This window comes from Balaenoptera ricei, chromosome 4 (genome assembly GCF_028023285.1).
Source record: "Balaenoptera ricei isolate mBalRic1 chromosome 4, mBalRic1.hap2, whole genome shotgun sequence".
Taxonomy (NCBI): domain Eukaryota; kingdom Metazoa; phylum Chordata; class Mammalia; order Artiodactyla; family Balaenopteridae; genus Balaenoptera; species Balaenoptera ricei.
Genome location: NC_082642.1, coordinates 155,483,852 through 155,498,558, shown reverse-complemented (window position 1 = coordinate 155,498,558; position 14,707 = coordinate 155,483,852). Strand labels below are relative to the sequence as shown.

The window sequence follows — 14,707 nt, the reverse complement described above, 5'->3', positions numbered from 1 at the left end:
GTATTCATGTAAATAACATACTCTAGTGTCAAGTGTTTTGTGTATATAGATAGAAAGGCATGGGATGTTACTGATGGAGTGTGTTATACTTGTGGATGGTGGTGAGGCTGAAAAAGTCAGTTCTAAAGTAGTAAAAGCCCAACCCATTCACTGCCACCCTCTTTCCAAGTTAGAAAGAATCTCGGACTTCAGTTGTTTAAAATGTTGAACATTTAATTCCTTTAGACTTAATCTTCTATTAAAGATTAAAAGAGTACTCTTAATTTTTAGACTCTGCATCACAAGACCATGGACAAAGCAGAAAAGTCGCCAGGAAAAGGGTCTGCTCCAGTGACTCAGACAGCAATTCGAAGGTGGTTAAGAAAGCATCAAAAGCCAAAACGGGTCTCCTAAGAGTTCCTCGAAGATGTGCCACCACCGCTGCTACTAGGATCAAGCTGATGAGTGATGTGGAAGACGTCAGTTTAGAAAATGTGTGTACTAGAAGCAAAAAGGGAAGGAAAAAGTCCCTCCATTTTGCATGTACCACAGCTAAGAAGATAGTGAGTGATTCTGAGGGAGATGTAAACTGTGACGTGCCAAACGAACAATATGGCTGTGAAGGGAAGCCACCTGAAGCCGACTCAGACGGTAGTACAAAAAGTATTAATCAGTCTTTAAATGAAGACTCAGACTCTGAAGGTATGTTGAATTCAAGACACAAGAACAGGCATACCAGTAGTCACAAAACAAATGTTGCACCTTCTAAAACAAAGAATTCCTTGATTGGGTCTTCGGAGGAAGATTCAAAAAGCCATATTCCAGGGAATGAGACTGGTAGAAAATGTTCTTCTGAGTCAGCTCCGGTGCAAAAAGCTACTGCAGAGAATAACTTTGAAGAGGAACTGAATTATGGGCTACGCAGGTGGAACGGCAGAAGACTCAGGACCTATGGGAAGGCTCCTTTCAGTGAGACAAAGGTGATGCGGGATTCGCAGGAGGCAGCCGAGGTGGCGGGAACGAAGAGGAAGAGACTGCGTCCTGAACTGGAAAATGTGAAAGCTTCTGAAACACCAGGGAGCCCGAAGTGTGGACCTGACACTAGTCCCAAATCTGATTCAGATTTGCGATCTGCCACTGAATCAGATGCTGACTTTACTGATGATACAAAAACCAAAAAGAGGAAAATGAAAGGAAAAGCAAAAGTAGTTAGAAAAGGTAAAACTTTCACAGCTAACGTATCTAAAACCATGAGACGACAAAGACAAAGCAAACGTCCTAGGTTAAATGTGGATGACAATGACTGGGAGGACGTGGACTATGCAAAGTCTAGAAGAGTTCTTCGGCGTTCAAAGATAAAGACGAGGAATCAGGGCAGGAGGACCGTGAGATACCACGATGGGGATGACGACAGGAGCTTAGAAAATGTGTTAGATTTTGATGATTGCACCTTATGACCTTGAGGGAAAACCAGTTCATTGAAAGAGGGAATGGACTGGAATTTATAGTGAAAGCTGGCTGTTGAAATTATTTTTTGTCCTACAATTCAGGGAATATATTTATATTTTTCTATGAAAAGTTATGAATGTGACTAAATCATGACTGTTATTTTTATTTGCACTTGCTTGCCTTTGTAGCAGCATTCAGCACAGGTGCCAAAATATGCTTCATTTTGGGGGCAGATCTACTTTGACAGTATTTAACTACATATAGCAAGAGTTTGAAATATGTTAAACACTAGACATTCTGGTTATCAAAACCAATGAGCATTACTTTCATGGTAGCAATTGTCATAGTTATTTTCAGAATTCGTCAAGAGGTGGTAGTTTCTAATCCCAGTCCTATTGTAGTATGAATTTCATGTGACCTTTGTTTACAGATTCTTCATAAATATTATGTGCATACTGACATAACAATCGTGGGAGGGGTAACCATGATTAGTAGACAAGGTACCTACCACTTTTTTCTTTCCCTGGCTACTTGAGTAGAGTGCATTATACCAGATTGGTCATTTTCATTGAAATGGTTTCCAAGTTTTGTTTCCAAGCCCTGTTGGGTCTTTTTCTTTTATTTTTAAGGAAAATATCATCCATTTTATTTTATAAACTTGAATTTATAAAGTGCTGGTAAATTATTATTTTTTTTTTTTTAACATTTGTACATTTTAAACCTCTAAGGCCAGACCATAATACTAGCATTTTCTTTTAAATTGTGCACTAACAAAATGCTATATAATTTGTCTTTCCAAGATCTCCTGGTTTCCATGTACGGAATTTAACCAAAATCTTGGTCTTCCATAGTCTTACTCTGTGAAATAGAGGAGTTTGTGTGCCTTAGATTTAGATAAAGTGTGTTCTTCAATAGAGTGTACAGGGCTAAAAGAGTAAATTATGTGTAATTTCGCCCCATCTCTTGAAATTGTAGAGTTGATTTTTGTTAAGAGTGCAATCACAAATCTCATTTATATAGGAAAATAGTTAAATGTCATTCTCCATCTCTTTTAGTCTACTGCTGCCATGTGCAATCCCAAGCATTCTTTGCTGGTGCAACTAAGTATCTTTATTAGTGACCTCTAGTTTAAATCTAAGAAACTGTCATGTGTTGTGGGAAAATAATTTTGAAATCCACTTAAAGCGTAACTTTTACATCATCAAATACCATAGTACACTTATTTTCGAGCCAAATATTTTTACTTGATAGGTTGTGCTACTCCAAACAGTATATAGGTGGCCATTCCTAGCTTTTTTGTGCCTGAAGATGGACTTGATTCAAGTGGTTTACATATTTCGTAGCTAATGGGGTATGTTACAGTACTCCCACCCTTTGTTATTTATTGGCCCTAACTGTGTTTGGTTTCAGACAAAATTAACCCTTTTCTCCTGTGTATCCTTAAGGTGGCAGATAAGGAAAAGCATCAGACTCTGGTATCAGTGTTAGAATGTTCTTAAGTGTTGCTACTTTTTAGTTATCTTTTCCAGTTGACATGGTAGAAGGTACTTTCTCTTTCTACTCTGGTGTAAGGGGAAGGATGTTCTTAGACATTACCAACTGAGGTAGGTGGTATACCTACCTCTCCTTCGGTTGTTGAGAGAGCTATCACCACTTCAAAACTATGATGCTTTTCTTCTCAAAGCTCGTGTTAACTGTATTGTTAACAGATTGAGTCAGGATAATTGTCCTCGACTACTGACCTGAAAAAAATTAGTGGCATGCTCTTTACTTCCTTAATTTTAAGAAATGGTGATAGATGTCATATCCATTAATTTATTTTAACTCTTCTTAAGTTTCTGTTTTATATCTATTCTCAGGGTTATAACTCCATGTTTACCATCACCTGGAAAAAGGTACCAAAAAAATCCATAAATAAATACGGACTATATTCATAAATACATCAGTTCTTTTGGTAAAATGATATTTGACCATTTAGGCTTCATCAATAGAACTAGTCTTATCTTTTGGACTGAATTAACTGAATTGATTGGCTGGTCAACCGTTCATAATTGTTCATTTTGTCCAAAATGGTTAGGCCTTTGTGTGTAGAAGCGGTATTTTGGTTTCATCTGAAAAGCAAACAAACAAAAACCCCCAAAAATTGGCCTGGTGACTTTGAAAGCATGGTTGACAATGGTAGCTTCTCAAGTTCTGAAGTAAACTAAGGGATTATAGAAAGAATCATTTTTATGGGTTTTTTTGGTCACGGTGCTATTCCTAAGGTTAACTTTGAATATGTGACACACACTGCTAAGTACCTTTAAGGAAAATTAATAAATAATTAATAGTTCAAAATGTTTACATTGAGCACTAGAACATGTTTGACTTTTTTTCTACTTCTCTTTATGTGAAATGAGCAGGGATTTAATGCACAGATGTACTTTAATATGTTTGGGATCAGTTTGTATTTTTCTTGTGAAAAAAGACAAAAGGTTACAAAGTGAATGTGAACTGATCCAGAAGTAAGTGCTATAGCTTTCAATTGCACTTGAAGTAACTTGATGTATATGAAAAAAAGACTACTGTGGTTGTGTATGTCCAAAGTCCTATGATTTTATTCATTTATGGTTAAAAAAAAAGGTTTGAGGTGTATTTAGATTTGATTTTTGATTCCTTTGAAAGACTAATTTTACCAAGCATATTAAGACAAAAAGATTTCAGACATTAAAAAAAAAGGTGAGGTTTAAAAAAGCTTTTTTCCCCCCACTTCCTGCTTATTTAAAAAGGGTATACTGACAATGTGTAGTAACTTCTGAATAAAAGGAAAAGTTTATCCCATTTTCAGATAATTCCTAGGGTCACCATTCTCCCTTTATTTTAGGGATTAAACCCTTTGTCAATTTAGTAATCCTTGAAAGAATGATAAAGCATTTATTTACTCACAGCTTCTAAGTTACAACAAAAAAGTTTCTTCTAGATAGTTAAGAGTTGTACCTAAAAAATAAATTAGTTTTATAATAAGAGAATGGGGGGAAAGAACTTATGTTTTAGGAAAAGGCACTTCAAAACCTAGACGTGCAAATGGGAAAAGGAGACGTAAACCAATAAACATGCCATCTGAAGGTAACTACTGTCCAAAAATAAGACCCGTCACTGAATCCTTCACACTCCATTGCTTGATGACTTCTTAAGTAAAAGTTCTCATTCAGAGTGACGCTGGGTCCATACCGTGTTCCCTGTCGCTCTTCCCGCCTGTTTTTCTTTAGAATAATCAGAACACAGAACTTATTAACTTCACTGTATGGTATTAAAAACTAAAATGAAAGGGTTTTATTAATCTCTCCTGTCAGTACAAATTGAATTTGTGTTACCTGAAAAAAATGAGAGGTTTGTGTATCAGTAGATTGCAAGAACATTGTTAAAGGTGCATACAATATTTTTGGTTTTTCCTTTCTACTTCCTTTGTACTCGTTTTTTGAGGAATAGTTTAATGGCTAGAAAAGGTTTTTTTGCCTGCCTTTTTATAGCTGAAATGCCATCTCCATTCTTTTCATTGATACTAAGTCAATATATTTACTTTATCAGGTATCTTGTGGTTGTCACCAAATCCTTTAGTTCGTACATTGTATGGAAATTATAGTTCAGTTATTCCAGTATGATGGAGTTTTAACAAAGCACCTTCATTGTAGAAGAACTTTCCGTCTGTTAATTATTTAAGTTATATCTCTCAACTTCTGCTGTGGCTTATCAGGGAATAATAAAGCAGAGACCCTAAGAAATTTGCAACCTAACAGAATAAGACTGTCTCTTATTCTAGTATTCGGGAACATACATACCAGATCAAATATATTTGTCAAAGCTAGGGAGAAAATGGAGCATTGTGGAAGAATCTAGTCCAACTTGATTAGTAAATGCTAATCCTACTTACAGCTCAAATTGTGAATTTAATGGAAAGAACTGAAGTGTGAAGAGTATAATGGTGAGGGCTCTGTTGTCTTTTCTCACATTTTAAGAAAAGTTTTTATAGCTGTTTCTTAAAATTATAGATGTTGCCTAAGGATACATGGGAATTCTCAAAGTTAAGAGAAATTTTTACCAATCACTCATAATCGGCCAAACTGGTTCCTAATATGTTGTTAACTTGTTAGAAGAATATCAAGACTCTTACTTGGTGTCTCTTCAAGGATTGCTTTTATGGATTTGATGGAGGAGGGGCGGGGACACTCACAGCGTTTGAATCCTACAAATTTGCAGGCTCTATCTTTGGCAGCATGCAAGTTGCTACAGACTATTTGTCAAGACCGATAATTTCATTGAATTTAATTATCAGTGCTACAGCGTATTATCTGGTCATAGTTTAGTTTTTACGTTAATTTTAAGGTAAGTTTTATCATTTATTAAAATCTTTCATGGGAATTAGGACTGTAAAGAGAAAGAGGCATTCTGACAATTGAAATGAGATGGCACAGACTATGTGGACTGCAGCAGCCAGCCCTACCTACTGTTGGTTCCACAAGGAAAATTACGTAGAAATCATTACCTTTTTTGATCAGTGGTTAAATGTTAAAGGAATCTTTAATTTTTAATAGGTCGAAGTTGATTTCCTAAGTTTTGATCCATCCTTAGTCCTTGGACTGTATGGACATATTCAGTTCATCTGTAAAATTCTACCACTTTACTGGAGCTTGTCAAAAAGGCAAATCTTTAATTTTCCACTCCCACATGAGAGCTCTACTTTAACTTTCTAAATTAGCTCGTTACCACGACTGAGTCAGCATTGTCAACTAGGAACCAATTTTTTAGACAACTAACTGAAGTAGTAGAGTATAATAAATGTAATAGTCATCATAATTACAAGCAAAGGCTTTTTTTTTTTTTTTTTTTTTTAAACTACTACGAGCCTTCTAGCTGGTTAATTCTGTGAGGTCTGCAACATCCAGTCAATTTCCATTGCAGCTCATCTTTACCTCTTGTCTTAAGCAACTCTCCAACCTTTATCCATTTGTGATTTCTTCTCATGCAGGCAGAATGCAGGGCTACAGTTTGTTGTGAGCCAGGGGAAACCGGAGGGAGTCAGATGTTCTTGAAAAGGGGCTGCCCTTGGACTGTCTGTGGCCCTGCTGCTTTTCATTCGTAAACTAATAAAGTAGATGGAAAACCCAGTATTTACTTCTGATATCTTCTTTTCCTGCCTCCGTTAGTCTGAAATGATGTGAGATCTCTCTGAAAAAATTCATTAAGCAGATAAATGTAAGATCCCTGAATTCATACTTCATATAGTTTTTATCAGATTTTTAGAAAAAAAGTTGCAGTAGCCATCACAACTCTTGTGAGAATCATTATATGACTGTTACCAATTAATTGCTCCTAGAGATGAAAGAAAACTATAGAGAGATGAGCTGTAGATGCAAAACAAAACAAGGTTCTATGTACCCATCGTTGAATGAATTAAAGACTTAAGTTCATGTGTTCAACCACAGAAGTGACCAAACTAGCAGAGAACAACTCTTGGTTACAGAATTATTTCTGACAATCCCTTGACCTGACACTGCCATACCACAGACATTGACTTCTCAGTGTTACCAACTCCCCCTAGAAAAATGTTAAACCCAGCGAGTTACAGAAAACACTATTCTACAGCCCTTCTCTAAAGAGACTTTCAGTTTATGGGATCTTCTGGAAATTTACGCTGTAAGGAATATCAGTAGTAAATGCTATTTGCTTCCTGAGTTTTGGTCATTTCATTGCCTATCAATGAAGGAGAGACAATGAAGAAAGGACATCTCAGATCTGCTCTGATAAGAGGCTTGCAGGACAGAGGTTATGACTTGCAACTAAAATGTTTCCCCTTTATAGGGATTTGATTTATCCACCAATCACAGTGACCACTAATGTCTGTACTTAAAGTATATGAAATAGGCTAGCATATTTTCATTTTGATTCACACATTCTTTTATATTTTTCCATTATCAAATTTGTTTCTAATACTCCCAGTTGAAATGCTGATAAGATTAAAATTGTTTATGCTTCTATAGCAGTGATACGAAGTTTACTTTGGATTTAGGAATACAATTTTGTATCATGAAGTATCATAATTGGAATATGAACCTTAAAGTACAGAAACTAGAGATGGCTGCTTTGAATCAGAACTGCAATGTCTATATCCAAGTTTCTATTCACTACAGACTATATTAGAATACATAGTGATCTCTGAGTTATAATTTAAAGTGGTCATCTAGGTAAACTCTGATGGAGCACCATTAAAGGTGTAAATTTTCACTCTACTAATGAAGTTTTTACCATACCCAAATAGGGAATCATTTACAGAAAAGCAACAATGCCTCTAGCACTCAGTGACTATTCCAACACCTGTGGCTGACCCAAGACCATCTAGGACAGTAGGACTTTTGGGATTATACTGATTTGTTAGTATTAAATGACACGATCACAGATGTATTTTTAGAGCAGTATCCTCCAAAAATTTTAAGCTTGTACCCTAATACATAAATTGGACTTCTCTCTAACCCTGAATTATCCTGTATATATTTCTAAAAACTGTGATTTTCTCAAGGACAATAAAACACTTTATAATTTACCAAGTTCTCAGTAATAAAATTAACACTGACTTACATGTATGTATTATTATATTTTAAAAAGTTCCCCACTGTCATTCTTCTGTCTTCCTCAGATTGTTTTTATCTTTATGAAATTCCCATTTTATGGTCTGAGTCTTTAGAGATACAGCTATATCAAGTTGGAGTTGCTTATACAGTATAACTTATTCCTGTATTCTCTCTCCTCTGGACACAGTTCATATGTCCTTAAAGCATTTTTAAAAGCCTAATTATAGTTTCTTCTGTAGAATCTTAACTTTTCCCTTATTTTGGATTACAGATGTCTTAAGAGTTGGTATTACTAGGTTCCTAAGTTGTCAGTATAAGTACTTTCATCACTACATTAGAAAGGAATTAGTTAAAAAATAAAAAGGAATTAGTTAATGCAATTTAAATCATTTTGTCCCACAGAAATTTTTAGTGTAATAGGATTTTATCTATACCATTCAACTGGATATGTTGTTGGGAATGAACCAATTGCCTATTTTTAATATTTTTTTCAACATGCAAATGGATGCAGTTTGTTGACTGATAATAGCATATCCTTACCTTACCATAAAGTACAAATTTCACCTTAATTTTGCCATATATTTTTAAAAACTTCATCTGTTGTAGCATATTTATATTCTAGCATTTGCTTAACATTGATTTAATGTGCTAAAGGTTCACTTTGAATCCAGGGTTGGTTTGCTGAGACAGTAGTTTATAATTTAAAAACATTGTTTGAAGTGGTAAAAACACCACTTTAAGCCAGTCCTCCTTTCACTCCCCAATTTCATGCGCAGGGGACTCCACAGAGCCCAGCCAAGGGTGTGGAGCGGGGGACCTGCTGCATGGAGCCCTGGCCCGCTGAGTAGCTCGGCCTGCTAAGATGCCGTTTTTGCAACGCCATGGGACTTAAATTGAGCACATGTCTTTAGAAATAGAATTTCACTGGAAAAGCAAATAGAAGACTGAGGCATTTGTGGGGGGTTGCTTTTAGCAGAGTAGTTCCTAATCTACTTTGGGAGAACTTTCATGGGTCTTGGAGAAAGCACAAAGCACATCTTTGAAACGACTTTCATAGACTTAAGGTAAAATCTGAAGGGTTTTTGAGTGTGGAAGACCTTCCTCATAATCCTTGCTCTGTTGTTAATGAACATGTCAATCCACAGAAGCCATTTTCACCTGTACTCATTTGCCCTTGGTGACAGAAAGATACACATCTCCCCTCACAAAAGGAAAAACTAAGAAGGCTGGTAATTTGTAGTTTAACTGCTACAGAGTAACCGTGTTGATAGCTGAGAAAACCCTTATTTTCTGTCCTTAGCAGTGAAAAGGATATAGGGGAAGCGAGTCCTCCAGATGTGTGGTGATTTCAGTGTCTGCAGCCTGTCCTTATCAACTGCTGAATGTCTGGAGACATGAGGCAGGGTCCTACAACCTCACCCCCCGGCAAGACTTGTGAACCTTTAAGACAGTTTTAGGTAGTTTGACTCAGTGGCAGCAAGACTAGATTGCCAACAGATAAGGCCCAACATTCAGGGGCTAATGAACTTCAGATGCATTTTTATCAAGAGATACTTTTGCCCCAGATACTTTTGCTCATTAATCTTGTATTTGAAACTTGAAAATACGGCATTCAGATGTTGGCAAAAATAAAAATGATTTGAGCCCATCTCAGCTGGTAGATGTCGAGTGGTAGGCCCAGCACCACGTGGCAGCTCAGCACGACCCCACTGAGACCCATCGGAGCTACCTCGGAGGCCGCCTCAGGCCGCGTGAAGGACCTGCCTCTGTAGTGTGCCTTTTGTCCTGCCTTTTGGCTGGTGGACCCCGTCAGCTTCTAGCTCACAGCTACAATAACACTTCCTCAAAGGAAGCTTTCCCTTACGAAGTTAGGTTTCTGGAGTATTTCTCACAGCACCCTGTGCTTCTTCCTTATAGCAACTATACTTGCGTGTGTAGAGTTCATTTCTTTTAGAATATTTAGCCTGATCCTCTGTGTGCCCAGCATATACCAGCTCAAAAAGTATCTGAATAATAGTGAAACTAGGATTTAATCATTTCAGTTATATAAAATGCTGGAATAATTTGAAGAAAATGAATCTAGGATGAAAACCACATTTCAGTTATATAAAACTAATATACAGTTCCTTTTTATCTACTAGTTACCCATGTAATTTTTTTTGACTAAAGGAAATATTGGTGTTGGAATTAAAACCTTAAGGATCTTGAAGTAGGGCTGATGCTATATCATCATAGTCATGATGGCATTTCCTTCTTGTTTAGGTTCTAGGAAAATTATTTCAGAAATCATATTGAGTATTTTAAAGTAATTCAACATAGAGTATTAGAAATGATACCAAAATTTAAAACCTACAAAGTTCTATTGAAAAAATTCAGATTTTTAAAAAGTGCTTTTAGGTTAGTAGCTTTAGGTTAGTGACTAAATGTACTTAACTCCATTCTTACAAGTCTGCTACTGTTTGAGTGACAGTTATCCTTCCAGATTGCAAAGTATGCCAGGTGCAAGGGATCGTAGCTTCTACCCAAGACTTCCTTTTGTAGATAAGGAAATGGAAGGTTATATCAATGTCGAAAATGTATCATTGACGATGATCATTTATGTTTTTTAATTTAGCAATGTGAGTAGTTTTAACATTTATTGTTGAGGAATGTATTGTTGAGGAATGTAAGTAGTAGTAAAATCTTGTGTTACAAGATTTTTCCATTTATATGAACTTTCACTCATTTTTCAGAATCTGTTCCTAGAGACAGAGAACCCAATACAAAAATGAGAACATGTATGCATAATCAGAAGGATGCAGTGCAAATGCCTAGTGAAACTCTGAAAGCAAAAATGGTGCCTGAGAAAGTTCCCCGCAGATGTGCCACTGTTGCTGCAAATAAAATAAAGATAACGAGTAATCTAAAGGAAACGATTTCAGGACCAGAAAATGGGTGGATTAGGAAGAGTAGCAGAAGACTGCCCCATCGAAATGCTTCTGCTGCACCTAAGAAAAAATCACTGAATGTTTATAAAGAGGATGATACAACCATAAATTCTGAAAGTGAAAAGGAGCTAGAAGATATTAATAGAAAAATGCCTTTTTTAAGGCGGTTCAGATCCTGGAAAGAAAAAGCACAGTAGTGACTATGAAAATGTAGAGTGGAATTGAAAACCAGGGGCCACAAGTAAACTGGCAGTTGCATTCTGCTCCTAGCTCTAACGTTAATCCCTTGTTGGCACCTTCTGAGGAATTTATTTATTTATTTTTTTAAAGATTTATTTATTTAATTGATTGATTGGTTGCTATGTTGGGTCTTCGTTTCTGTGCTAGGGCTTTCTCTAGTTGCGGCAAGCGGGGGCCACTCTTCATCGCCGTGCGCGGGCCTCTCACTGTCGCGGCCTCTCTTGTTGAGGAGCACGGGCTCCAGACGCGCAGGCTCAGTAGTTGTGGCTCACGGGCCCGGTTGCTCCGCGGCATGTGGGATCTTCCCAGACCAGGGCTCGAACCCGTGTCCCCTGCATTCGCAGGCAGATTCTCAACCACTGCGCCACCAGGGAAGCCCTGAGGAATTTCTAAAAGCCATAAGCCAGTGGGTCAAAGTGGGAGGACGGCTTCCTCCTAGTCAGCCCTTGTACAGACACACGTTACAGAGAATTCTGAGGGGGAAACAGATTGTGGAGCCTGTAGCTGGAGAGGCGGAAATAAAAGACAAATGGTCTGTCATGGGATTATTCCTTTCCAGAAAGGAAGGGCCTTGAAGAAATCTCTTGATTCTTTAGAGGAAGAAAATAATGGGAATTGTACAGGGTTGAGATTTCAAAATCTCAACCTGATGCTAATTTTCAGGGTTCTGCATTACAGTATAAAATTTCAGACCACCATAACTATAGTGTCGTTAATGAAATAAGAGAAAAAAAGGCACATTTCAAGAGGAAGTGCCATTGAGCCTATTTGACTTTTGATTGAAGCAAATATTTTAACAAGATCCAGTCCCCATAATTCGCAACCCCCAAAGTTATAAACAACTTAAACTAGAAGGACCTGGGGATTCAATGATGGGGATGTTGATAAATGAGTTCTGAAGTAGAGCATTGGAAATAGACAATTAGAGAAAATCCATTAATATTCTTCTTTTGTTTATAATATTGGAATTCATACTGAATGGTGACCACTTGATATGACTAATTCAGGGAATATATATTTTTCTATGAAAGCTATGAATGTGACTATTACAACTTTTTCTCATTTTTACTTTCATGTAGCGGCATTTACAGAGATGGCCAAAATGTGCCTCACTATGAGGCAGATCTTAGTTTCAATGACATAGAAAATAAAAAGTATAAAGATCAAAACAGTCCTATTTTTAGATGATACAGTCACATCCTCTTATGTTTCTCTACAGCACCTTAAAAGAACTTGATGAACTTACTACAAATTTATTACAGTCTGATCACAATGGCAGCATGTCTGGGCTATTTCAGTCCTTCACTAGGATTGGAAAATCTGGTCTTGATACTATAAAGAACTTATTTGCAATGAGGTTTAGTTTGTTAATAGTTGAAATTAAAATCACCAGATTAAATGAACGCACTGTCAAATCTTTTTAACATGGTAACATGCTATTGGAAAACTGAATTGTTAGAAGCAAGTTGTTTTCCCATTTAAAAATATCTGTGAATATTAATATAAGATTTGCATGCGTAAATCTGAGAAAGTAAAATATAGAAACTTAAGGGTTTCTATTCCTTTTTCATTAGACTAATGTAGTGCATATTTTTTGGTTATACAAATCAACCGAGTGTCTTGATTACTTGAGAAATTTGTGGTTGCATGTCTGCTTAAAAAAAGACTTTTTGTTATTTTCTTTTTCTTAGCATAAGCCAGAGTATTTCTAACCTACGGAGTCTGTGTTCTTTGCTCTGTTTATAGTATATTTTCATCTGAAATACTGATACCAGTAACTTGTTACTAGTACAGGTGAGAAAGGGAAGAATTCCTAATAAACTGCTAATATTTTTAGGTGCATGAGGTTTGATTTTTGATCTTTAATGAAATGTTTAAACCCATTTTCAGTCCCATATTTACACTTAATTTCATAGAAACTTCTTATTGGGTATGCTATGTCCTCAACAAATGCCATAAAATGAAAATGTTAAAATCTCAGTTTAAGACTATTTTATGCAAAGTTTTTTGACAGTTTCAGTGTCATGAAGATTTCATTTTGAAATTATAACTTACTGTGGTGGGGTCAATTTCTGTCAGTACTTGAGATTGTATCATCAGCCTTCTTTCATAGTGGAATCCCTTTTCTGGTTGAGTATTTAATTTGAATATATACGTGCCATTTTTTAAGTGTTTGGCCTAAGTTTATTGTAACTGCATGAAATAAGCATTTGTTTAAAATTTAACATTCTTGTAAAACTCTCTCTCTCTGAAATGTATGCAGAATTTTAATCACGGCTAAATGTACTATCATTACCCTATTTATAATTTTAATCAGCTTTCCACAAGTGATTTTTTCATAATGTAACTGAAATCAAACTGAGGATCTTACTGGTAAAAATGAAGCTATTTTATTCAACAAAAGGACTAAGTGATGCCCAAACTTTTATTCTGCAATTCAGTCATTCTGTAAAACCAAGTAACCCAGGAGTGTTAATGCAGTTTTAAAATATTACACTGGTAATCTTGTATATTCTAGCTTGCTAGCTATACCCAAAGTTTCCTAAGCTCTAACTGGATAGCAATTTGGTCTTATTGTTTATACTTAAATGTTCAAATTTCTTCAAAACTCAGTATATTATTTTGCAGTAATGTGTAAAATTGCTAAATACTGATTTTATGGAAAGGCTTGTTCCACTTCTTTAAACAAGATGTTTCTAGCAACAGATTTCTGAGATTTTTTTTTAATCTCAAGAGGCTCCCCCGACCCCAAATTAGCACTTAACTTTGTTACTATTTATTGATAGGGTTCCAGAATGTAAGCAATGCCCTCTAGTTTCAGCACAACTAAATCTAGGTGAATGGACTTTTTTTTTTTTTTTTCCGTTGCAATACTGGGTATTTTCATTTAAACTATGGTATAGTGTCCCTTTTCTCTCCTGCTTGGATTAGTGCTCCGTTAACTCTGTCTCGATTAAATTTGAAAGAAGAGAACCAATTCAAAAATTACATACTTTGCTTATTAATGAAAGGCTATTTAAAACGAAAACAAACTTTGTATTAGAAATGGCCAAGTTTTAAAAAAGAAGCAACTATTTTTGCATTCTCATGAAGTCTTTTAGATCAGCTTGACAAGCATCAGCTTTTGAAATGTGACTTCCTATTGCCAGAGTAAAGGCTCATTTTTACAACACCGCGAAGCACTGTATTTCTTCCTGCCCTTCCATCCGCCCTCTGTCCACTGTCACTAGGACGCGCCGGGCCGGCACCTACCTGGGGCGGTCGCGGTTTGAAGCCGGGTGCTTAATAAGCCAAAGCTCACCCAGTCACTCCTAACGGAGAAGAAAACGGAAACGGATTTAACGAAGGAAAGGTAACCAGCCTGGCCTCTTCCCGCAGCGCTACAAACTGGGGCTGGGGCGGCCGAGCCCCTCCTCTGCCCGTTACCTGCCGGACAGGAGGCCCCGCCCACCGGCTCGCCTCTTGTTTCTCGCCTCTCTAGCCCGCAGTCATCCGATCTCTCTGTGG

The 14,707-nt window shown here is 36.7% G+C and overlaps 1 protein-coding gene and 1 long non-coding RNA gene across 4 annotated transcripts in view; one reads left to right on the top strand and one right to left on the bottom strand.

Moving 5' to 3' along the window:
- BRWD1 (bromodomain and WD repeat domain containing 1) overlaps positions 1-12,627 on the top strand; it is a 128,003-nt gene extending 115,376 nt beyond the window's left edge. For 2 of the 3 annotated variants that reach the window (XM_059921576.1, XM_059921574.1), the window contains one exon: positions 271-7,979. In XM_059921576.1, coding sequence (XP_059777559.1) covers positions 271-1,436 — 1,166 coding nt within the window. In that variant the 3' untranslated portion in view covers positions 1,437-7,979. Of the gene's footprint in view, positions 1-270; positions 7,980-10,765 lie in introns of those variants that run through there. The other variant, XM_059921577.1, reaches the window with a different exon arrangement.
- LOC132364990 (uncharacterized) lies at positions 3,082-14,603 on the bottom strand. Its single transcript, XR_009503015.1, has 3 exons — positions 14,453-14,603; positions 6,378-6,633; positions 3,082-3,170 (listed from the first exon to the last, which is right to left on the bottom strand). It is a non-coding gene; the product is annotated as an uncharacterized LOC132364990 (long non-coding RNA).
- Between the last annotated feature and the right edge of the window lie 104 nt (positions 14,604-14,707).